This window comes from Polypterus senegalus, chromosome 12, assembly GCF_016835505.1.
Source record: "Polypterus senegalus isolate Bchr_013 chromosome 12, ASM1683550v1, whole genome shotgun sequence".
In the NCBI taxonomy this organism is placed as follows: Eukaryota; Metazoa; Chordata; class Cladistia; order Polypteriformes; family Polypteridae; genus Polypterus; species Polypterus senegalus.
In genome coordinates, this window is record NC_053165.1 from 85,602,317 (window position 1) to 85,628,762 (window position 26,446).

Sequence of the window (26,446 nt, forward strand, 5' to 3'; positions counted from 1 at the left end):
CAGACTGCGATACGTTTTGATTTTGACTTTTCGTCGTAAAGGTACTCTTGTATTCTGCGCCAGAACCTAAATATTTCGCCCGTCTGTTTTCCGTTCTGTTCCCTTTTCTTCTCACATCCCAAAGACACACACAGGTGATATTAAGTGGTCACTCCGAATTGGCCCCATATAAGTGACTGGGAATGTGGCTGTCAGTGTGTGACCTGTAGGGACTGGCTGTGCCTTGTACACCATGCTGCCAGCCAGGACAAAGGACGGCCATAATTAAATACTGCAGAATCCAGGGGCGAGTGCAGCCACCCCAACGCCAATACAGACGGGCAGAGATGCCGGCAGACAAGATTCTTAATTTACAGTGGGGAGACGCTTTTCTGTTGCTCCCTCACCAACACCTCTTCCTGCGCCAACCCAAGTCCGAACATGCTTAGCGTCAGGTGGATGACCTCTCTGGAAGTGCAGGTGGTAAGGCTGCTGGTCTGGCTCTTTGGAGCTCCGTCTCGTGGTTCATTCAGGCCAAAGGAGACACCAGGGTTATATGGTGGTCGGACTGGAAGGGGCGGGGCTGTGTGCCCTCACTGGGCGGCTTCTCGGTCCTGTGAGGGAAGAGCGAGGCCTGTTCTGAATCGCAGGTGGTCATAATGGATCTTCAGCCTGGATAGATGGGCATCCCAGATGGCAGTGTTAGTGTTAACCTTCCTGGTAGGGAAGGAGGCCAGGATAATGGATGGATGGATGCTAAATGGGAGTTGTAATTGTGGAGGGGCTCTGAGACCCTCCCTGGAGGCCACAATATGTAGGTGTGTGTGTGTGATCAGAAGAGTCTAAATGTGTGTAACTCAAAAATCTCAGCATATTCATCATTTTAACCTTTTGCTTCTAAAAGCCAACAAAGGGATCACGAAGAGTGTTTAACGGCACGAGGTTCTGTTTCTCGTTTCCCACAGTGAGGTGGCCGTACGTTACATTTCTTTGCTTATTTATTTTGTCTTTTTGCTTTTTAAACACAGATACCTGTTCCTGCACGTGAAAGCCAACCATCCCCGCAAGGGGCACAGCTACTGCTCCAAGCAGGGCTGCGAGAGGGTGAAGATCACGGCGCACGTTATGTCGACTGCCGCCACAAACTGCCCGCCGAATCCTTACGCAGTGAAAAGCTTCAACGCGCCGGCCAAGCGCCTCTCCGTGTCTCGACGTGTGCTGACTCCGTGCGACTTCTGTGGCGCCTCACAGGTAGGATTGGGTGGCGGGTCGCGTGTCGACGCTGGAATAGTGCCCATGTGTTCCCGAGATTCTGGGACGGACGGATCAGTTTGTTTTTGCCTCTCGATGAGGGGGTTGAATAAGGTGATGATGCAGACGGGGGAATTTAAGACGTCGTGACGCTGCGGGATGTTGGAAACGTTATATGGGGGTTGTTTTTGTAAGATGGCTCAAACCAGGCCAGTTTATATGAAATTCTATCTGTTGGCATTCAGGACGCCTCCCCCCCCCACCCATTTTTTTAAGATGCTCTCAATCTGGGATTGTTCACCTTTTATTTGTTTTTATCTTCAACCATTGCATATATTTATCATTTGTATGGCAGCCACCATCGGAGTTGAGAGCCGCATGTAAGAAATGAATTTACCAAAAGAGCACATTTCGCCCCCACTGTGACGCTAATGTGCTGCGCGTCTGGCACTTTTTATTTTTTTATTTTTTGCAAATAAAATGTGTGTCTCACTGCTGCTCGGGCCTACGTCTTCTCCTCACTCCTCGGAGGATTGCATTTTGCTTTTCAGTTGTCCCACATGCTGTGCCCGCTGTTTTTTTATTTTTTTCTCAACATGATCGAGTGCCACTTGGCTTGTGCCACACTTTTATTGTGAGGTCATTAAGCAGAATCCCAGTTTTTAATAGTCACACATTTTATTTTTCCCATCTTGTGAATAACTGCACTGCAATCCTGATTCTTCAATGCCAGGAAGTGAATCACACCATTAAGTCACAGGTCACGACCTCTAAAACCACACCCATTAGCAACAGGTCACCCACTTTAAGGTCATGTGGATCCAGAGCCTGAACTAGCAGGTGTGGACAGCACAGAGCTGTGCCCCAGTCTTACCAGTTTAGACCCAACAGACATGCTGGTCATAGTAAACATCCACTGTATGATAAAATACTGCTGGCTCGGCCTGTGTGCGCTCACAGCAAGCAGTCTGATTGGTCAGTTTGGCTTTGGGTCTGATTGGTCAGTTTGACAGCTTTTGTGGAAATGGGGTTGTAGCTCTTTCTTTCTTTCATGATGTCTACTCCCTTTACTCATCCTTTCTTTCTTTCTTTCTTTCTTTCTTTCTTTCTTTCTTTCTTTCTTTCTTTCTTTCTTTCATGATGTCTGCTCCCTTTACTCATCCTTTCTTTCTTTCATGATGTCTGCTCCCTTTACTCAACCTTTCTTTCCTTCATGATTTCTACTCCTTTTACTCTTTCTTTCTTTCTTTCTTTCTTTCTTTCTTTCATGATGTCTACTCGCTTTACTCTTTCTTTCTTTCTTTCTTTCTTTCATGATTTCTACTCCTTTTACTCTTTCTTTCATGATTTCTACCCCCTTTACTCATCCTTTCTTTCTTTCATGATTTCTACTCCTTTTACTCTTTCTTTCTTTCTTTCATGATGTCTGCTCCCTTTACTCATCCTTTCTTTCTTTCATGATTTCTACTCCTTTTACTCTTTCTTTCATGATTTCTACCCCCTTTACTCATCCTTTCTTTCCTTCATGATTTCTACTCCTTTTACTCTTTCTTTCTTTCTTTCTTTCTTTCTTTCATGATCTCTGCTCCCTTTACTCATCCTTTCTTTCTTTCATGATTTCTACTCCTTTTACTCATCCTTTCTTTCATGATTTCTACTCCTTTTACTAACCCTTTCTTTCATTCTTTCTTTCTCATGATTTCTAGTTTCTTTACTCATCCCTTCCTTCTTTCTTTCTTTTTCATTATTTCTACTCCCTTTAATCATCCTTTCTTTCTTTCTTTCTTTCTTTCTTTCATGATTTCTACTCCCTTTACTCTTTCTTTCTTTCTTTCTTTCTTTCTTTCTTTCTTTCTTTCTTTCTTTCTTTCTTTCTTTCTTTCTTTCTTTCTTTCTTTCTTTTTTTTTCTGCCATTGCCGTTTAAAGTAAAACCCTTTTGCTTGTCCTGTCAGGTTGCCATATCAAGTGAGCCTCACAGGAGCTTCATCAGGGTGCAGGTCTTGTCGCTGAGCAGAACGAACATCCAGAATGGCCTCAAGTCGGCGTTCATTAAGGTGAGTACACCCAGAGGTCCCGATTCGCTGTAAGCCTGACGTGAACTCTAAACACTGGGCTGCATTTCCAGTCTCTACCTCCAGCTTTTTATCCGGCGGACGGACTGCATTCCGTGACATTTCTTCTCAAACTGGTGCAGTCTTACATTAGTGTAAGGTTTCACGCTGGCTTGCCACATTTCTCTCCTTTCAGCTTTGTGTTTGAGATTCCACGTTTGGGTGGCTCCTGATTGAGTTTCCTCCGTTCAGCTCCCCATCAGGCCCCTCTCGGTTGTTATCCATGCTGGACTTTGCACATTCTTCCCATGGCTGGGTGTGTTTTTCTTTTTTTTTCCTCCCACACCTCCATAGATGTGTCTGTTATGTTGGCTGGTGATTCTAAGTTGACGCCCCCTCACTTTCTGCACATTTTTTAGTGTAGATTTCATTTTAATTGTAGACATTTGCAATTTTTGCTCATCAATCTACACTCCATAAGCCTTAATGACAACGTGAACACATTTACATAAAATCGAAAACTGAAATCTCTCCTTCCTAGATGCCTTCGGACCCTTTGCCCTGGCACTCCAGATTTTACTCTGGTGTATCCCATTTTGGCACCCACCTGTGGCCAAATGAATTAATTGGAGATCATTTAGAAAGCCGCTGGTGTACCTGTGGAGAGAAGGTCCACAATCCACATGGCCTGTCAGGAAAAAAGACCAAACCACGAAGTCCAAAAAACTCTCTGGTGACCACCGTGATCAAATTGTGGAATATGGATCTTATCTGTGCATGCCAGGAAGTGAATCACACCAGTAAGTCACAGGTCATGACCTCTGAAACCACACCCACTAGCAACAGGTCACCAACTCTAAGGTCGTGTGGAGCCAGAGCCTGAACTAGCAGCTGTGGACAGCGCAGACTCCCCCACCCGCCGCCTGTGCCCCAGTCTTACCAGTTTAGACCTAACAGACATGCTGGTCATAGTAAACATCTACTATATGATAAAATACTTCTGGCTCGGCCTGTGTGCGGTCACAGCAAGCAGTCTGATTGGTCAGTTTGACTTTGGTCTGATTGGTCAGTTTGACTTTGGTCTGATTGGTCAGTTTGACTTTGGTCTGATTGGTCAGTTTGGCTTTGGTCTGATTGGGCAGTTTAGCTTTGATCTGATTGGTCAGTTTGGATTTGTTCTGATTGATCATTTTGGTTTTAGTCTGATTGGTCAGTTTGACTTTGGTCTGATTGGTCAGTTTGGCATTCAGTCTGATTGGTCAGTTTAACATTGGTCTGATTGGTCAGTTTGGCTTTGATTCTGATTGATCATTTTGGCTTTGGCTCTGATTGGTCAGTTTGACATTGTTCTGATTGTTCAGTTTGGCATTCAGTCTGATTGGTCAGTTTGGCTGTGGTTGCTCAGTCAAACATGACTTAGAGAGGAAGCCGAGGGCCACGAGATGTTGAGGCAGAGAAGAAACACAGCAAGACAAAGTGCAGGATTCAGAACGCATTCATGTGAAAGAGACAGAGACGCACGGCACTGACTGAGACGATCCCATTAAGCCAATGTATTTGAAAAATCCTTCTCAATCACTTTACAGTTAAAGAACATCTTTGGGATGGCATACAAGACTGAAGTGCCCCTTGAAAAGACACCAGGCTGGAAATCGAACTCGGGTCCCTGCAGTGCATTGCTAGAGTCTCCTTTATTACAACCAGCCAGCAGTAAGCACCACTGGCCCCCCATTACTGGTCCAGCTCTGAAGTGACGCCTCGTGTGGAGGCTCTCCTTCCTTTGCTTTCTGGGAGGCCAGCCATTAAATAGCTCTGGCAGTAACCCTACGCTTTGGCAGGGAGTCCTCTGTTAACAGTTGCGACTGAGGAAAGAACTGACTCTGTCCCTCAGACCGTGGCGCGTCTTTGTTACATCAGAGCACACCATGGCATTTCTCACTCTGTTACTTAATATGTCAACAAGAGATAATTACAAGTTCTGGAGTTCTTTGGAATTATCGGCAGTTTTTTTTTTCTCTTTTTTATAACTGACCCAAAAGCAGACATATTGCATATTGCAACTTCTTTATCCCTTAACAAACTATAAATGTCAGGGTCCACTTGTAAATTAGGCTTTACTTCTTTAATGAAAGGTTTGCTGGGCATCGAGGAGACTGGCCATCTACTACTGAGTTAGGATGTTGTGATGCCCTCAGTGCCCGGGAGGTCAATAGTCAAAATTGAGATGGACTCGGACAATGAGGACACAGACAGCAAGTGTGCTGCAAAGTGCAAAGTCACAACCGTGTTCAAAAGTGCAGTGTCTTCAATAAATAAATAAATCAATAATCAATAAGCAGAGGTTAAGATCAAACTATCTACTGTATCATAAAATACTAAGGTGTGTGTGAGTGTCTGGACAAATAAAAGGAACTATATATTGTAATAGGTAAATACAGTAGATATGAAAGGCACTATATAGTCTGGATAGTCTGCAGGTAGATGTGAAAGGCACTATATAGTCTAGGTACTGCAGGTAGATGTGAAAGGCACTATATAGTCTAGGTACTTCAGGTAGATATGAAAGGCACTATATAGTCTGGTTAGTCTGCAGGTAGATATGAAAGGCACTATATAGTCTAGGTACTGCAGGTAGATATGAAAGGCACTATATAGTCTAGGTACTGCAGGTAGATATGAAAGGCACTATATAGTCTAGGTACTGCAGGTAGATATGAAAGGCACTATATAGTCTAGGTACTGCAGATAGATGTGAAAGGCACTATATAGTCTACGTACTTCAGGTAGATTTGAAAGGCACTATATAGTCTGGATAGTCTGCAGGTAGATGTGAAAGGCACTATATAGTGTAGATGCTGCAGGTAGATATGAAAGGTCTGCAGTGGGCTGGCACCCTGCCCGCGGTTTGTTCCTGCCTTGCGCCCTGTGTTGGCTGGGATTGGCTCCAGCAGACCCCGTGACCCTGTAGTTAGGATATAGCAGGTTGGATGATGGATGGATATGAAAGGTGCTATATAGTCTGGACAGTCTGCAGGTAGATGTGAAAGGCACTTAATGGTTTAGATACTTAAGGTAGATATGAAAGGCACAATACAGGGTGGTCCAGATCTATTTATGCAGATTCAGACCATCTGGGTGACTTTGATTTATGCGGAGACGACTCCAGTTCGGTGCAAAGACGATTCTTCATGTCGTCAGTTCGCACACTTCTCAATGGTCCGGGATTTTTCGGGTGATTTTCTATGTAATAAACTTAATTAGTTATAGCGTAATGAAAATTGCATAATTAGATCTGGACCACCCTATACAGTCTGGATAGTCTGCAGGTAGATTTGAAAGGCACTGTATTGTCTAGATTCAGCAGGTAGATACAAAAGGTGCTATAGAGCCTAGATAAAGCAGGTAGATTTGAAAGGCACTATATGGTTGGGCTATGACAGACAGGTAGATTTGAAAGGCACTATAAGGTTTAGATACGGCACACAGAAAGATGTAAAACACACTATATCTTAAATAGACGGAGGCCCGCACTTGCCTTTAAAAACTTTAATTATATTAGTAATAAAATGCACTCTAAAATCACAGATTTGAAAGTAACTACAGTATATACTATATCATGGTAAAACAAACTGTACATTGATGGACTAAAAGCCAGAAGTCTGCATGACCATCATCATCAAGTCCTTCCGTGAGGACCCTAAATCCAAAGACGACTGTTTCATTTATGTGAGGTAGAATGCCCAGAGGGGACTGGGTGGTCTCATGGTCTGGAATCCCTACAGATTTAATTTTTTTTCTCCAGCCGTGTGGAATTTTTTTTGTTTTTTCTGTCCACCCTGGCCATTGGACCACCTTACTCTTATTCTATGTTAATTAATGTTGACTTATTTTATTTTCTGTGTCTTTTATTTTTCTATTCTTCATTTTGTAAAACACTTTGAGCTACTGTTTGTATGAAAATGTGTTATATAAATAAATGTTGTTGTTGTTGTTTTACTGCCTCAAACAGCTTTTTATTAGAAAAATGAAAGACATCACACTGTATATCAAGACAGAATTCAGTGATTGTTTAACAAGCTTTCTTAGTTAGAAGTGTAAGGCACTGTATAATGTATTAATATGCAACGTGCTGTATAAGGTGCTTTATTGATTTCTGTGCATATCAATAATGAGGATAAGCAGAAATAAAATGCTCTGTGTATAATAAGTGTATAGATATGAAAGTCACTATATGGTCTCAATACATGAGATAAATAAATGATGGATGGATAGATAATGAAGTTTGTTATAACAGATATGAAAGATATTGTAATTTGTAAGAAAGACAGACATGAAAAGGAGAATATTGTATTATATTTGACAAAATACTCTAGTTACCTGAAACACGTTTTAATTAAATATGACACTTGAAAGTCACTATATAAAAATATGGAAGGTGCCAGCTAATATAAAACGATTGATCGATTCCCGCGGTTGTCCCTAAGAAGGGTAGAAAGATAAACAGATGCCGTAGATATTAAAGGCTTCACATCATGGAGTCGTCTCTCACCAGGCTAATTAAAGAGATAATGAAGTATGTGAGATTGAAAGGCTGAGAGATTCTTGTCGATGTCCCTAATAAGGACAGTCAGGTAGGCAGAAAAGCAATGCATTGGATAAACAGAGAGATAAATCTGAAGGCACTTCAGTGTATGAGGGCGCGCCGGTGCTGGTGTATGATCGGCACTACACTACGATACACTTGTGTGCCCAGTGACGGCCTGGCATCTGATCCTCTCTGTCTTGGACCCACTGCTGCCAGGTCAGACTCTGGCTCCCTGCTGCTCCTGATCTGAATTTAATTAAAGGATAATCTATTCCCGCAGCACTTTGTTCTGCGCCTTCATTTTAATAACACATACAGCAATTCATTTTCTGCTCCTCCATTATTCGCATTTGTGGTCGTGACAGAGCCGGGAAGTATCCGGGCAGCAAAATGTAGGGAAGCAACACACGCCAGTTCAGCACAATGGTGCATACATTAGCATTTAACCGGCTCTTGTAATAGATGTCCGACTCTAGACAGTCATTGTTGGGGGATTAAATAACTGGAACACCGAGTAGCCGGGCAGATGCAATCACGGCCCAATTTAAAATGCTTTTACATGTGGCATTGTGAAGGTAAAGGCAGCTGCTTAAAGAACAAACTGGACATTCTCAAACCGGCTCACAGGGAGCCACAGCCTGCCCTGGCAGCAGTGGAGGCAAAGCAGGAACCAACCTTGGGTGGGAAGCCAGAGGATTGCAGATGTATTATATTATATTATCCAACCCGCTATATCCTAACTACAGGGTCACGGGGGTCTGCTGGAGCCAATCCTAGCCAACACAGGGCGCAAGGCAGGAAACAAACCCTGGGCAGGGCGCCAGCCCACCACAGGGCACACACACGGGACAATTTAGAATCGCCAATGCACCTAACCTGCATGTTTTTGGACTGTGGGAGGAAACCCACGCAGACACGGGGAGAACATGCAAACTCCACGCAGGGAGGACCCGGGAAGCGAACCAGCAGCACTACCCACTGTGCCACCATGCCACCAATATTATATTATATTATGTCATGTCATGTCACGTTATGCCATGTCATGTCATTTGGTATTGTATTATATTAAGCCATGCTATGTTATGTTAGGTTGTATTGCATTATATTTTATTATCATATTGTATTCTATTATACATTGTGTTTTCTTTCCTCACCACTTACAGTAGATGGACCTCATGATGTGCATTTATTTTTTGTTTCTTTTGTATTTTTGCTCTTGTGTGTGCACGTGCCACTCCACAGAAAGTGTCATTTTCCATCGTGAAGAGATGCCAACTCTCTAGCCGGTCCAGAGATTGACCAGCATAAGACAGCGAGCCACCTGGTAGCTTATCATCATGTTGTATTGTCTTATCAGCCCTCACATGAGTCCTCTGCTCATACTCGGGCCGTATTATTATCTGCAATACACCAATGCATGCGTAATAAATCTGCCGGTTCTGGTACTCCATCTAACTTGTGAGGGGTTACAGAAAGGGGGGCACGCACTGAACTACAACAGCACTCAGTCCTGACAGTGCGGTAAGACTGAGGGGTTGGGGGCATCCTGTCCTTCATAATGAAACGGAATCATCTTAGGACCCCACCCTGACAAAACAGGAATGTGTTGATGTTGTGCAGATTTAAAATGATAAATCGGCTCGTCGTGAGTGATTGATGGGTGAAGGGGTGGGGCAGTCATTCATTTTAACTGCATTCATAATTTTTTATGAAGAATAAAAGCTTATATGTAGTGTAATTAATAAAAGAAAATCATAATAAACTCAGCTCTGTCATATAATTTCATGTCTTGCCTTGACACTTACTCCATTTTATTTAATTAGTATGATTGCCTAATGCTTATTTTATGAGGTTCTTGCAGGCCTTCTCAGTGTTTTAGTGAAAAAGAAAACCTCATTAGCCAAGTGATTAGCTACCCACGTGTCTTTATTTATTTATTTCATTTTGTTTTGATTCCTACAGGTCAATGAAGAAGTCTTTCTGTTTAAAAAGCAGGGCTTGTTTTTTGTGTCGGTGGATGTTTGCACAGGCGAAGTCAAAAGTCGGCTTCACGTTGACATCTTGAGCACCTCTCAGGCTATCAGCGCCATTGACTCTTACATCATCACTGGAATTAAAGAAAGGTCAGCCGCTGGAGCTGTGTGTGCTGGGGGTCTTGGTGTACGAGGCCTTTGATGTTTTTATTGTTGTCTTTTCTTTATTTGTTTGTTTGATTGTCAGCTCTACAGCGCCTCTCATAGGTACCTGTCTGTTTGTTGTAAAGTGCCTGTCAGAGATATCTGTGTGCAGTAGGTATGCTATAGAGTGCCTTTCATAGAACTGAAGGTCTCTTTACTGTATAGCGCCTTTTATATCCGTCCATCTCACTACTGGATGGTGCCTTTCATATCAGTCTGACCCTTCATGTCTGTCTGTCTGTCTGTCTGTCTGTCTGTCTGTTCACTGCATACGGTACTGCCTGTCATAGCTCTGTCTGTCCTCATATCTACTATAAAGTGCCGTTACAGTAGGAAATAGATAAAAGATCTTGGTCTACCAGTCTATCAACTACTTAGTGCCTTTCATAAATATCTATCTATCTATCTATCTATCTATCTATCCATCTATCTATCTATCTATCTATCTTATATAATGCCTTTGTTGTTAATCTATCTACATTTTTAATCTTGCCAACCACGCTATCTATCTATCCATGCATCCATCCATCCATTATCCAAGCCACCATATCCTAACTACAGGGTCACGGGGGTCTTCTGGAGCCAATCCCAGCCAACACAGGGCGCAAAGCAGGAAACATACCCCGGGCAGGATGCTAGTCTACCACAGGGCACACCCACACATCAAGCACAAACTAGGGAAAATTTAGTATCGCCAATGCACCTAACCTGCACGTCTTTGGACTGTGGGAGGAAACCGGAGTACCCAGAGGAAACCCACGCAGATACGGGGAGAACATGCAAACTGGGAAGTGAAACCGGGTCTCCTTACTGCAGGTCTATCTATCTATCTTATGTAATGCCTTTGTTGTTAATCTATCTACATTTTTAATCTTGCCGACTACGCTATCTATCTATCTATCTATCTATCTATCTATCTATCTATCTATCTATCTATCTATCTATCTATCTATCTATCTATCTATCTTATATAATGCCTTGTTTGTTAATCTATCTACATTTTTAATCTTGCTGACTGCACTATCTATCAAACATAGTGTCTACCAATCTACTATACAGTGCCTTTCATATCTCTCTGTCCATCTACCTTGCATTTATGTAATTCCTTTCATATCGGCCATTCCCTTTCTTTCTGTTTCATTTAGTGACTTTCCATGTTTCGCACAGTGTCGTTTCCCATCTCATATAGTGTCTTTGGTCATTGAGCATAAGGTCAGCTCACAAAGGCCAATTATCTCCCTCTCTTTCTTTCTCTTTTTCTCTCTTCAGGTCCGTTGTCTTGGTTTGCTCGCGGGACATCAAGGAGCTTTCCATGGACTCCGGCGTCTCCTCATTCCTCCTGTTAGGATCACCAAAGGCCGTTCAGCTCTTCAGGAAAGGTGAGTGCCGTCCACTGAGTGTTGTGTCGTTGCTGGTGACTTGTTAATTATGAAGCCATGTTTGACATGACCACTTGGTGTCATTTTACATGTCCTTGGTGCCCGTACGTGTCAGCCTGTTTTTTTTTTTTTCCTTTTTTTTTTGAATCTGGAAAGGTAATGGTGTAAACTCTGAAGACGAAGGGCACAAGGCAGAGTTTGATTGAAACACATGTGCGCCGGTAATGACCAGCGTCACTTCTGAGGGTTGCACTTCAGTGTAGTTTTTCCATTCCTGCCCACCTCTGCTTCAGATTAAGTTGATTTTCTCCTCTGTGACACTCGTCTTGATGTTAGCGGCGCAGGAGAGATGACCTGAAAAGCTGAGGCTGTCCCCTCAATTCTGTGCTGCCGATCTCCTTAGTCAGCTTGAGAGGACGTGGCTCAGTTTCTGTAACGAAACGCAGGCCGAGGGCGCGGAGTGCAGCCTGAGAACCCCAAAGGTTTGCTGCCTCGTTTTGCTTTGTCTTTTTGCTGTCGGCTTCTTTTTTGGTTCACATCAACACACCAAACCTAAGTATAGTGCGCAATTTAAGAAACTGGCTTAGCTGAAGGGCCTTAGTGGTCTCGTACACAGTGCCTTGACAAAGTATTCAGACCCCACTTGCGTGGTATTTTATGTTATTGCTCACATTTTCTTTTCTTTTTACAAGTCCTTTAAGTTCATTTTTTTTCCCTCATCAAGCCACACTCTTTAGCCACAAAGTGAAAAGGAGACTTTTACAAACTAAACATAAAAAAAAAAATTGATACAAGTATTCAGAGCCCCTTCACAGTACTTTGTTGAAGCCCCTGCCTGGCTTTGACACGACACACACTTCAAACTCCAGCCACCAAATCCAGGAGATCATTTGTTTTTTTTTAGCAGGCCTAGTTTTATAACTTGATAATCAGGGTGCATGCTGATTACCACATGCAAGTCCAAATGTCACCGTGGACCCTGTAAAGACGCACAGGGAGAACATGTGAAGTGCACAGGGACCCTAACTGGGCCTCCAGGCACTGGATCTCTGAGCAGCAGTGCTGGCGACTGAGCCTCCTGTTTTTCTTGTGTTTACGCGATTAAGTCATCAGGTTTCTGCATCTGAGAATGTGATGTGTGAGGTGCAACTGAAATTGAAACTGACGCTCCCCACCCAATTTTCTTTTGCAGGAAGCTTTGCATTGCTTGGCTACAAAGGTCAGCCCAGACCATCGTGGATTAAAATTGTAAGCCGGGCCGAGGGGCGAGAAGCCGCCTCCCTGCAGCAGTACATCCCTTTGAAGCTGAAGCAATACAAATGTCCCAGTTACACGGCGGAATACAGAAAAGATGAAAAGCTCCTGAGAGGAATTCTTCAGCAGAAGCTGCTGGATGTGAAATGACCAACAAGAGGCCAGCGGGCAGCATCATGCGTCGTTCTTCATCCGCGTCTCTATATCACTGTTGAAATATAATCAATAAAAGCTTTCTCTCCCAAGTTCCTTGTGCTAAATCTGCCTTTCTGCTGCCACCATGCATGTTGCGCTGCGAGTTTTCTGCCACTAATGAGGTTTGGTTCTTGACCGCCATCGACGGTAGGCAGCGGGCTGACATCTCCAGCTCTTAGCGTTGACCGCTAAGCTCTTGATGGCTTTAGTTTTGCATGAGCCTGGCTGATTAAAATAAATAAATTAATTAATTAATTAATAAAATGGAAAAAAAAATGCACTTATCCTTCAGTTTAGGTTTCTGTCTTCTGCTGGGATCTAATCCAGCCATATGACCTGAACCAGATTAAGAAGATTTGATAATATAATATAATATAATATAATATAATATAATATAATATAATATAATATCCTGGCTTCTGGATTAATCAGACTTGAAAATAATATAACATAGTATGCAGTGTGGCTTCCTGAATTAGCTTAACTAGATCCATCCATCCATCCATCCATTTTCTAACCCGCTGAATCCGAATACAGGGTCACGGGGGTCTGCTGGAGCCAATTCCAGCCAACACAGGGCACAAGGCAGGAACCAATCCTGGGCAGGGTGCCAACCCACCGCAGGACACACACAAACACACCCAGCACACACTAGGGCCAATTTAGAATCACCAATCCACCTAACTTGCATGTCTTTGGATTGTGGGAGGAAACCGGAGCGCCCGGAGGAAACCCACGCAGACACGGGGAGAACATGCAAACTCCACGCAGGGAGGACCCAGGAAGCGAACCCGGGTCTCCTAACTGCGAGGCAGCAGCGCTACCACTGCGCCACCGTGCCGCCCTTAACTAGATCTGTTTTTAAATTTTAAACTAAAATATCAAGAAAGTCGTTTGTATTTAGGTGATTGAGTTAGCTGAAAGTCGAGTTATGATGACCCATTGCGTGCCACTTTAGTTTTCATGTGATTTTTCCTGTTATTTAAATGAGTCATATTTTTAAAAAAAAGTTTTTTTTTTATCTATAAGATAATGGATCGTTTGTTTAGTCTCTTATAAATACTCATCAAGCATAGTGGATCTCAATGTAACAGGAATACTCCAATCGGTAAGAGAGTCAATATTTTATTCTCATTTCATGATTTTTCATGCTATTTTGTTAAATAATAATTCATTTTTCTTTTCATGATTGTGGCTGCAAGTGGAGCAGCCTAACGGGCCGCAACTGGGGGTTGGGGGCTTGGCCCCTAATATAATATAATATAATATAATATAATATAATATAATATATAGTCTAGCTCCCCATTCAGAGTTAGTTCCTGCCTTGCCCCAGATGTTGCTGGGTTACACTCCATCCTCCAGTGACCCTGAATTGGATTAATTGGCTTATAACATGTACCTATTGATACATTATATAATATTTTCTAGTGGTTAATATTATGTAATATAATAATATCTAATGCAGCATAATATGTTTGTGATAGATTAGATCCCCATCCAGGTCTGTTTCCTGCCTTGTGCCTTATGCTGCCATTAAAGGCTCCATCCTCCCACAACCCTGAATTAGTTTGAGTGTATTAGAAAATGGACTTATAGATAGATAAGAATATATAATGTAATGTAACATAATGTTTTTGAAAAAGATTGGCTCTTTTGTTAAACATATTTGATATAATATATCCATCCATCCATTTTCCAACCCGCTGAATCTGAACACAGGGTCACGGGGGTCAGCTGGAGCCAATCCCAGCCAACACAGGAACCAATCCAGGACAGGGTGCCAACCCACCGCAGGACACACACACACCAAGCACACACTAGGTTCCAATTTAGAATCGCCAGTCCACCTAACCTGCATGTCTTTGGACTGTGGGAGGAAACCGGAGTACCCGGAGGAAACTTACGCAGACACCGGGAGAACATGCAAACTCCATGCAGGGAGGACCCGGGAAGCAAACCCGGGTCTCCTAACTGTGAGGCAGCAACACTACCACTGCGCCACCGTGCAGCTATAATATAATATAATATAATATAATATAATATAATATAATATAATATAATATAATATAATATAATATAATATAATATAATATAATATAATATAATATAATATATCAGGGATTGTTTCCAGCCTTGCGCCCTGTGTTGGTTGGGATTGGCTCCAGCAGACCCTCGTAACCCTGTAGTTAAGGATATAGCGGGTTGGATAATGGATGGATGGATACTATAATATAATATAATATAATATAATATAATATAATATATAGTCTAGCTCCCCATTCAGAGTTAGTTCCTGCCTTGCCCCAGATGTTGCTGGGTTACACTCCATCCTCCAGTGACCCTGAATTGGATTATTTGGCTTATAACATTGATACATTATATAAGATTTTCTAGTGGTTAATATTATGTAATATAATAATATCTAATGCAGCACAATATGTTTGTGATAGATTGGATCCCTATCCAGGACTGTTTCCTGCCTTGTGCCTCATGCTGCCATGATAGGCTCCAGCCTCCCACAACCCTGAATTAGCTTGAGTGTATTAGAAAATGGATTTGCAGATAGATAACAATGTATAATGTATTGTAACATAATGTATTTGAAACAGATTGGCTCTTTCGTTAAGCATGTTCAATATATTATAATATAATATAATATACAGTATAGTCTAGCTCCCCATTCAGGGTTAGTTCCTGCCTTGCCCCAGATGTTGCTGGGTTGCACTCCATCCTCCAGTGGCCCTGACTTGGATTATTTGGCTTATAACATTGATACATTATATAAGATTTTCTAGTGGTTAATATTATGTAATATAATAATATCTAATGCAGCATAATATGTTTGTGATAGATTGGATCCCTATCCAGGACTGTTTCCTGCCTTGTGCCTAATGCTGCCATGAAAGGCTCTGGCTTCCCATAACCCTGAATTAGCTTAAGTACATTAGAAAATGGACGTATAGATAACTATCCATCCATCCATCCATTTTCCAACCCGCTGAATCCAAATACAGGGTCACGGGGGGTCTGCCGGAGCCAATCCCAGCCAACACAGGGCACAAGGCAGGAACCAATCCTGGGCAGGGTGCCAACCCACCGCAGGTATAGATAACTAACATTGTATAATTTAATGTAAAGTTATGATTGGCTCCTGGATCAAGCAGGTTTAAGAGTACAATATAATGTAAATATACTGCATCTGTGGTGGTCTGGCTCCACATTCACAGTCGGTTCCTGCCTTGCACCAGATGCTACTGGCATGTCTCCAGCCTCCTATGACCCTGAATTAGATTAATAAAATGGGGATGCATAAATACAGAGTATTGTATAATCTTATGTAACACATTTGTGAAAGATTGTCTCCACACCCAGGACTGCTTCCTGCCTTGCCTGCAGTGCTGCAGTGATAGGCTCTGGTCCCCCACTACCTTAAACTGGATGAAGTGGCACTTATGTTGGATATATTAATAGATTTTTTTATGATATGTAATGTCATATATTTATGATAGAACAGAGAAGGCTTCGACCTTTCGGGTGCATGAATTAGAATAAGAAGGTGCTGACTCTGTTGTGCTATGTGTTGTTAATTTATTATATATAATATAGTGCCTTCCAAAGCTGGCTGCATTTTGCATCAGGGTGTCTTAATGGCCGTGTTGATTAAAGGATGGCCTCTCCATGAGACTGTCCAGTATTTCGCTTAACTTGCTGTCTCTGATCGTATTGACATTTGTAAATTGCAAAGCCCCGATGGAGTGAGTCTGCTGTGGCTGGTGATTTTTGTGAAAAGGAGCCTTGAGTTATGTGTCACCATGTTTTTGTGACTTCTCACCACTCAGGCTAAATGAAATCAACAGAGCCACTGCCAACCGGTGGCAGGACCCATTAGTTGTTCAGTTTTCCAAAGGAGACGTGTCCCTAGTGAGACAGCGGCATCTCCACTTTCCAAAAATGTGGCACACAAGTGTTCTCTGGAGGAGGCCCAAACTTCTGAGCTGATTGAATGTGATTAGAAGTAGGGAGTAACGGCTCATGCCAGTCAGCCATGAATCTTGCTCTTTGATGCCCACAGCGCTCATCCCAGGCAGCTTTTTGTACTCATGGCTTACTTTTGTTTCGTATTTAAAATGGACGCTCTTTGAAGAAGGGTGATTGGTAAAACTTGGAGTAAAGTGAAGTGTTGCTCTCTTTTTGCCCCTTGGAAACTGAAGTTGCTTGTCAGTGGACCCCTTGATCAAACACTGCGAAGTGCTCTGTTTTGGGATAAGACAAATTAGCAACATGAAATCCACTATTTTGGGGTGGCGGGGGCTACCAAAAAGGAGTTATGTTCCCAGAAGTAAAATCCAGTAATGTCTTCAATATCATGGCATCAAATTCTATCTAGCAGGGGCTTTTTTCACTCATTAAATAGGCACAGATTCTAATTAAGTGGGCATAGAGGTGGGCATAATGCCAACCTGGCAATGACCACAAGTGCCTGATCATCAGGAGGAGGCTTTCCTTTGGGCTTCTTTCCAGTTATGGTGGAGGGACGTGAAAACCGAGGACTTGGGGTAGATTGAGGGCAGGAGGTAAACATTTTCACGTTTTTGAGAAACCCTTTATTCTATTTGGGGTAATTTTGGGGGATTTTCATTGGTTAGTTGTTTTTTTGTTTTTTTTTTTAATAAAGAAAAGGCTGTACTTTTTCCAGAGGTTCTGTCACACCAGAATGCTCAGAAGATCTCCCATGTGTCTCTTTTAGGTGCCGGCTGCAGAACTTCACATCCCGAAGACGAAAATCATCTTCACGATGCGTGTCCTCATCCTCCTGCTTGCGGTTTTCCTTCCCTTGGTTGTAGCGGGTAAGCGTTATCTCCAGTTTCGTTCTCGTTTTATTGTCAGAATGTACACATTCAAGTTACTTTTCCGTCTTCAGCACATCCAAGGACAGTAAATGGCTGTCAGAACGGATAATGCACCGTGTCGCAGTGCGTCCCTCATGTCAAGCTGAACATTGACAGCAACTTTGGTTTACCACAATGGCCTTCACACTCCCCAGATCTTAATCCGATTAAACGTTTCTGGGATGTGTATGAACAGGAGATTCAGGGGGTGTGATTCTATCAAGTGTGCATGGATTAGAACTCTTTAATGGGTGTTTCTACATTTTTCTTTGTCTTGGTAGAGTCCTATGGTTAGCCTATTCTCCCCTTTATACTGTTTATTTGGACACTCTGGACGAGAACAGGCCATTTAGCCCAACAAAGCCCACCAGTCCTATCCACTGATTTCTTCCAAATTAACATCAAGTCGAGTTTTGAAAGTCCATAACGTCTTACTGTCTACCACACTACTTGGTCGCTTATTCCAAGTGTCTGCCATTCTTTGTGTAAAGCAAAACTTCCTAATGTTTGTGTGAAATTTACCCTTAACAAGTTTCCAGCTGTACCCTCGTGTTCTTGATGAACTCATTTTAAAATTACAGTCTCGATCCACTGGACTAATTCCCTTCATCATTTTAAATACTTCAATCAGGTCTCCTCTTTATCTCCTTAATGCTCAGCTCTTTCAATCTTTACTCATAACTCATCCCCTGTAGCCCTGAATCAGCCTCGTCGCTCTTCTCTGGACTTTCTCTTGTGCTGTTGTGTCCTTTTTGTAGCCTGGAGACCCAAACTGCACACAGGACTCCAGATGAGGCCTCACCAGTGTGTTTCTAAAGCTTCAGCATAACCTCCTCAGCCTTGTACTCCACACATTAAGGCGCTATATAACCTGACATTCTGTTAACATTCTTGATGGCTTCTGAACACTGTCTGGCAGTTCATAGTGATGAGTCCCACTTTGACTCCTAAATCTTTCGATTTCCAGACCTCCCATTGTGTATTCAAACCTCGCATTTTTACTTCTTACATGTAATACTTTACATTTACTGACATTAAACAAGTTAATCTCCTTCAGCTTTTCCTTATTACTCATCCCCTGTAGCCTTGAATCAGCCTTGTCACTCTTCTCTGGATCTTCTCCAGTGCTGTTATGTCCTTTTTGTAGCCCGGAGACCAAAACTGCACACAGGACTCCAGATGAGGCCTCACCAGTGTGTTATAAAACTTCAAAATAACCTCCTTGGACTTGTAGTCCACACATCAAGGCGCTATATAACCTGATATCCTGTTATGGCTTCTAAACACTGTCTGAAAGTCAATAGCTTAGAGTCCACTACGACTCCTAAATCCTTCTCATAAGGTGGACTCTCGATTTTCTGACCGCCTGTTGTGTATTCAAACCTCACATTTTTACTTCCTATGTGTAATTCTTTACATTTACTGACATTAAATTTCATCTGCCACAAATCTGCCCAAGCCTGCATGCCATATAATGCAGCAGACCTCAACAGAATACCCCAAATCCCATCCTCGTCGCCAAATAAATTGTGAAGAGCAAACTCTGCAATGTCTGGATTGCAAAGGTACTCAGATGCTGCAAGTGAAGCAATTCGTAGTGACATCAGTAGAGCTCTCTCCCACTTGCCCCCCCCTCCCCTTATTCCCCGCATCACCCACCTCCCACGTTTTGCAGAGCATCACCACCACACTCTTAACTCTCCACAGTGCAAATCCTGCCGACTACGCCAAGTGCCACTTTGTGGAATCACAGCACGATTCATTCCAGTTTGGATATTTGCTCTGTAATAACTGCTGGTGGCCGTCCATGAACTCGCAATGTCTAGATTACAGAGGTAACCAGAAGCAGCAGCCTTGTCTGTACTGTTAGCAGTATGAGTTCTGGTACACTTGTGTGTGCAGGAACTGCCTTGAGCTCTTCAAGCAGAGCGCCTCCTAGTGACCTCAGCAGAGCTTCCTCTCTCACTGAGCACCACCACCACTACACTCTAACTGTCCACAATGCAAGTCCTGCCGACTACGCCAAGTGCCACTTAGTGGAATCACAGCACGATTCATTCCGGTTTGGATATTTGCTCTGTAATAACTGCTGGTGGCCGTCCATGAACTCGCAATGTCTAGATTACAGAGGTAACCAGAAGCAGCAGCCTTGTCTGTACTGTTAGCAGTATGAGTTCTGGTACACTTGTGTGTGCAGGAACTGCCTCTGAGCTCTTCAAGCAGAGCGCCTCCTAGCCACCTCAGCAGAGCTTCCCTTCTCACTGAGCACCACCACCACTACACTCTAACTGTCCACAATGCAAGTCCTGCCGACTACGCCAAGTGCCACTTTGTGGAATCACAACACGATTCATCCCAGTTTGAATATTTGCTCTGTGGTAATTGCTGGTGGCCATCCGTGAACCTGCTAAAGAAGTCTTGTTGCTCAGATTCTAGAAAAATAAGCTCCTTCTGAAGGCTTTTATAACTCAGACGTCGCAGGTTTGCGGCTGGCCAAACCTGTCCAAAATAGTCAACTGAGACGGATCGTGATTTGTGATTCCATGACAAAACCCTTCACCTTCTTAAAGGCCTGTGTACACGGGCTAGATTCAAATAGTGAGGAGTCAACTGGGACTCCAAGGTCCTTCTCATAGGGGGAACTTTCAAGTTTCAAACCTCCCATTGTGTATGCCTGGTTCATATTTAGCACATGCATTCTTCTCTTGGCAGAGAACCATTAGTAAACTTTGGCAAGAGCAAAGCAATGAAATGCAAAACATAAGCTGCAATTTGGCATCGCCAACAGTATTGTATAGGACCTGATCAAAAAATGTTTTCCAGAATCCCCCGAGAGGGGTAAAAGAATGCAAAAAGTACAGAATTATTGGAGTGCAACCACTGTAGTGGTAACACAGCGCACTTTTCGATGGCAGCCCTCATTTTCGTTCTAATCCTAAACAGATGGAATGCGTGCCATCAGGGTGCTCGGCTGCCATTGGTTAGGCGGCTGGGTAATGCTTTCCTTGATCCTAAGTGTCCTCGCTAATTGCCGCCAATTGGGGTCAAGGGGGACTCGTGCAAGTGGAGTGTAAGTGGAGCTCATATGAAGACAGGCAGCCGAATGGGAGCTGTGAAGGGGACCTGGGGTTGACGTCAAAATAAGTGTGGAGGTACCACAGAATTCTGCAGAAGGATTGGGATGGGCAGTTCTAGCCTGCCCTGTATAAGAAGTGCAATTGAAGATAGTGAGGAGAAGATGACACTGCAGGCAGTCTTTATGGTGGATGTAAGAGACAGTCATGGGCATTAATAAGGACCTCTGGCCATGTAGCATGATGGTTAAAGCTTTGGATTTCAAACCCTCAGATTGTAGGTTCAAATCCCACTACTGACACCATGTCATCATAAGCAAGTCACGTCACCTGCCTGTGCTCCAAATGCTGCTAGTCGCCGTGGATAAAGGCGTCAGCCAAATAAATCAATACAAATGGCAGTTAGTTGAAATGCTCCGGGAAGACTGAGTTACAAAAGTTTGGAAACGCAATGGAAAATCAGGGGAGATGATGAAAACACAGGGCCATCTAACTGGCATGGGACGTCAGCCACGTTTTCCCCATGTGGATTCAGCGAATATGCAGACCCGTTCATTTTCTGCACACTTAGTTGTGTTGTACATTTCATTTTAAATGGATACATTGGCCGTTATTTCCTATCAATCTACACTCAGTAACCTCATAATGACAAATTGAAAAAGTGTTCTCAGAAAGCTGTATAAATTAATTAAAAAATCAAAAACTGAAATATTTCTTTCATATACGTATTCAGATGCTTAAAGAAGTACTTTGTAGAAGCTCCTCAATGACTGGTGGAGTGGTGACTCTGAGGATGTGGATCTGTGCCAGCAATCAGAAAGGTTGCCAGTTCGAATTCCATAAAATGCCAGAGGTGACTGTACTCTGTTGGGCCCCTGACCAAGTTCCTTAACCTGCAATTGCTCCGCTGCATCCATCCCTGCAAGCAGGTCCCCCAATTTACAGAGAGAACTTGGGGGTTGGTGGCAGGATTGGCACTCCAGCCACCGTAAAAACTGTTCAGTGTGGTGCTGAGATGTCACCCGTTGCACAGCTGCATTCGAGTCTCAATCCAGGTGGTTTGCCATATGGTGGATGCGGTGATGCGCCGGAATCAGCAAATGCTCCCAACCTCCTCCTCCTCTTCCTCCTCCTCAATGAGAGTGTCTAATCTTCTTGATAAGTCTCTACAAGCTTGGCACACCCAGATTTGGGCAGTTGATCCCATTCTTCTCAGGCTTCATTCGATTGGATGGGAGGCGTCTGTAAATCTCCGATCTTCAGGTCACCCCAAACATGTTCAGTGGGGTTCAAGTCTGGGTTTTGGCTGGACCATTCAAGGATACTCAGAGTCTTCTCCTGAAGCCATTCCAGTGTCACTGTCCTATCGAAAAACAAACCATTGTCCCAGTCTGGGATGGTGTGCATTCTGGATTAGGTGACCTTCATGGACTTCTCTGTATTTGGCTGCATTCGTCCTTCCCTCATTGCTGACTGGTCTCCCCGTCTCTGCCGCTGAGAGGCACTCCCCCCATATTGTGATCCCACCACCACCACTGCCATGTTTCAATGTAAGGAAGGTGTTAGGCGGGTGAGGAGCAGTATGAGGTGTTTGGCAAACATCGAGCTTACAGTTTTGCCCACATAATTTTTGTCTCGTCACACCAGAGGATCGTTTCCTTCTTGCTCTCGGAGTCGCTTAAATGCCTTTGACTACAAGCGGTCTCCCTGTGGCCACCCCATTGACGGAGTGCTGCCAAGATGGTTGCCCCTCTTGACAGCCTCTCCCATTTCCACAGAGGACTTCTGCCACTCTGTTATAGCATGACTGTTGGGTTCTTGGTCACCTTTGTCACCTTCTCAGTTTGGCCAGACTGCCAACTCTAGGAAAAGTCCTGATGGTTCCAAATTTCTACCATTTCACAATTATGGAGACCAACTGTGTTCCTGGGAGACTCTCCCCAGTTTCATCATGGAGGTCTACAGAGAAAGGTCCTTGGACTTCATCTCTTTGGATTTTGTCATGGCATGTATTGTGAATTGTGGGACCTTCTATACAGGGGCACACATGTGCCTTTCCAAAGGATGTCCATTTGGCTACATGTCGATTCCAACCAAGTTCTAGAAGGAGAATTAAAGCCCACAGAGGAGGCACCTGAGCACACACTGGACTGCCACAGCAAAGGCTCTGCAGACTTCTTGGAAGGAGGAAGGTCCACTTTTTGATTTTTAATAAATGTGCCAACCTTTGTGACAACACACTTTCACTTGAGTGTAGATTGATAGGCCAAAATGGCCAGTTTACTCGATTTAAATGAAAATCAGCAACACAATAAATGGCATCTGAAAGCTTTCTGAACCCTCCTGCCTCAAGAGGGCGCTAGCTGCATGACTTGTTTAATTATTTGATTTGATTTTTCCTTATTTTTTTTGTTGCGGTTAGTCAACAGCTGGAGTAAATGATGAATTTGTTGGATCCGTCTACTGTCGTTGACCTGTTCACGCCCCGAGAGAGGATTCCCCCATTGCACAAAACGCTGCTTCTTTTCTTCATTGTAAATAGTGGTCTCTGTAGGCTTTGGTGATTACAGAGAAGCCATAATGATAGATTTGTGTAGAGGGTGGAAGTCGGTCGGGCTTGGCCTACAATGGGGGAATTTGTTGTTTTTGTCAAATCCTCAGAGTATGCGATTTGGTTTCAAGGAAATCAATGCCAGTTGTTTGAAGTGAATATCTCCATTAAAGACTGCATACTTTTACATGAAGAAGAAGATGCTGCCCTCTGTGTTTTTATTGCAGAGCATTTCTATCAGGTCAGGTTATTTATTTTATTTTTTTAATGCCCCCTCTTTGGGCATTTTATCCGTTCCCATCCCTTTCTGGTTTGCACCGTTCATTTGAGATGCTGCCTGCCACTTGTGTGCTAAAAGTGGTTAAAAGAAAGGTTTGCGCTTCACTGTTATGTCGACTTTGAGCCACTTGTCTTCTCTTGGTAAAGACCAAATAAAAAATGAGGAGGAATTCTTGTTTAAAATAATATGGTCAGGTTACCCGTTACCACATGGGCATTCTGGGTTTAACTGGTACAGGTGGACAGTAGCAAAAAAAAGACCATCCCCATGTCTTACAGCCTCATTCTTTAAACATAGCATATCAAGTGCGAGCCTGCTTTACTCAGTCCAGGGTGACGGGACACTGGAGACCACCCTGGCAGCATAAAGTGATGTGATGGCCGACGTTCTTTGTGCCTATGGTCTTCTTGATGATCCGGTGCACACGCAGCCACACACCACCTGCACTTCTATCTATCTATCTATCTATCTATCTATCTATCTATCTATCTATCTATCTATCTATCTATCTATCTATCTATCTATCTATCTATCTATTTTGACAGATAGGGGGTGCTATTGCTCCCTTGAACCCCTGTCCAAGACTCCAGACACCAAATAAATGTCCAAAAGTAGACTATGTTTATTAACAACAGTGCACAAAGCACCCTCCTCTCCACAATACTCATTAATATACTCAAAACAATCACAATAAACAATCCACCACTCCCAGACGCGTTGCCCTCCTACCACCCAGCTTAGCTCGCCGTCTGAGAGCTGCCACAGTCGTTTTATAGTCCGTGACCCGGAAGTGCTTCTGAACCCTCAGTCCATGTGACTTCTTAGCACTTCTGGGTCAGATCAAAACTCTTCTTTTTCTTCACCCCGGAAGCATGTCATTCCCCATGTCCATGTGACTCGGACGTACTTCCGGGGCGTAGGGCAAATAATATTCTTTGCTCCTCCCTGCAGTTCCATCTAGCGGCCCCTGGGTTATCCAGCAGGGCTGTGAATGAAAACTCTATTGTCCAGGATTCCCTGCTGGTCTTTGGGGCACCTCCATGCTACAGGGAGGGCCCCATCTGGTGGCCTGGGAGTATTGGCCGGGATGACAAGCCGGCCATCTATCTATCTATCTATCTATCTATCTATCTATCTATCTATCTATCTATCTATCTTATCCTGCCTACTATACTACAATTAATATCTATCTATCTATCTATCTATCTATCTATCTATCTATCTATCTATCTATCTATCTATCTATCTATCTATCTATCTATCTATCTATCTATCTATCTATCTATCTGTCTGTCTGTCTCCTGACTTGTGCTTTTCTTGGAGTTGTTTGATGTCTCCTTTAGTCTTAATTGTGTAGGTTATTCCACCATACTGACTCGCCACCAGTGAGGTGCATTGGTCCTTCAGACGCCTGGAATCCCAGACAGGTGGTCTCCATTGAACTAATTCTGGGACTTCTAAAACCAACAGGCTGCTCCAGTGCCGTCATTAAAGGGGTGAATCCTTATATGACTGATATTTTGTGTTTTATATTTCTTACTAATGTAGATCACTAAGCAGAGATCTCTCTTCACTTTGACATTAAAATCTTCTCTGATGATCACTATAAAAAATGTCATTATGAAATAATGAATTACAAATGTCACATTGTGATTTAGTGTTGTATAATAATAAAATATTAAAAACTTTCAGGGGGTAGATACTTTTTTTAGACGCTGAGTAAGTTGTATTCATTTTTTTCCTGTCTCTTTTTTTCTCTTCTTTTTCAGCGTGCCCTGAGAAGGATTTGGATCTCCAGTCCTGGAACCCCGGAGATGATGAAAACCATCGAGTCACCATTGGACACGGCCGGAAGTTTCTTTTGACCTCTTCTGCTAGCGTCCACTCAATTACAATCATTAATGGAGGTATGTGTGATATTAAACGCTTCACTTTCTAATCCAATAAACTCAAGTTTTGCTTGGTTTCATAGCTGGACGACCGGCCCCTTTTGTCACTTGGCCACAGTGTTTGCTTACTTGATTCAAAAGCGGGTCACCTCCAGTGCTTCTGTCATCTCTTTTGAATGCAAGAGAAGTCCATTCAGCTCCTGAAACATGCAGACCACCTTGTCCCCCCGACGTTTGTTTACCTACCAGACCCATGTAGAAACAGACAATGCTCTGATTGACATCGTTCACTCAAAGTGTTTGCCGTGTGTACTAATACAATGCATTGCGTTTTTCATTCCAACGCATGGCGTGTACAACCTTCACTTTGACCTAATGAAAAATAAATGTTTGAATAGAAATAAATGATAAGAAATAATTAAGGCTGATAGAGGGTTAGGAAGGTCACTTTCCATGATAACCTTTAGCTTGTAACTAATGATGTCGTTTGGCGGGACAGATGTGCCACCAGTTTTGAGCAATAGCGTCTGCTCTTCCACTAATTTTAGATGACATCATCCATAAAAATAAGAGTTTCACACGTCTCTTTGTAGCAGCCACTGGGGCACTCAGATTCACGCTACTTAAGAACCTGCGATCCATTTACTTTAAATGGGGAACCTAAAATGCTCCCAGACTGGCTCAGCATGCACTGCCACCCACAGAGACAAACACACCGAGGAACATGGACTTAAAATAAGACTATGTTAAAGAAACTGTAATTCTAAAAGAAATATACAATTACTCATTGTACTCTGAGATTATGTACCAAATAACAGAACAGTCCAAAAATAAAGAGTATGGATCAGGAGAAAGAATCAGCTAACCCCACCCTTGGCTAAACACGGGCGG

At 43.1% G+C, this 26,446-nt stretch overlaps 2 protein-coding genes across 8 annotated transcripts in view; both read left to right on the plus strand.

Annotated features, from left to right (window-relative positions):
* LOC120541271 (cell surface hyaluronidase-like) overlaps positions 1-12,922 on the plus strand; it is a 149,997-nt gene extending 137,075 nt beyond the window's left edge. For all 7 annotated transcript variants that reach the window (XM_039772747.1, XM_039772748.1, XM_039772753.1 and 4 more), the window contains 5 exons: positions 1,008-1,230; positions 3,184-3,285; positions 9,830-9,990; positions 11,314-11,423; positions 12,616-12,922. In XM_039772747.1, the coding sequence (XP_039628681.1) occupies positions 1,008-1,230; positions 3,184-3,285; positions 9,830-9,990; positions 11,314-11,423; positions 12,616-12,827 (808 nt within the window). In that variant the 3' untranslated portion in view covers positions 12,828-12,922. The remainder of the gene's footprint in view (positions 1-1,007; positions 1,231-3,183; positions 3,286-9,829; positions 9,991-11,313; positions 11,424-12,615) is intronic.
* Positions 1-26,446, plus strand: part of LOC120541272 (cell migration-inducing and hyaluronan-binding protein-like) — a 218,309-nt gene that overhangs the window by 102,522 nt on the left and 89,341 nt on the right. The window contains exons 2-3 of the mRNA XM_039772755.1: positions 17,620-17,719; positions 25,436-25,573. Of these exons, the coding sequence (XP_039628689.1) occupies positions 17,668-17,719; positions 25,436-25,573 (190 nt within the window). The 5' untranslated portion in view covers positions 17,620-17,667. The remainder of the gene's footprint in view (positions 1-17,619; positions 17,720-25,435; positions 25,574-26,446) is intronic.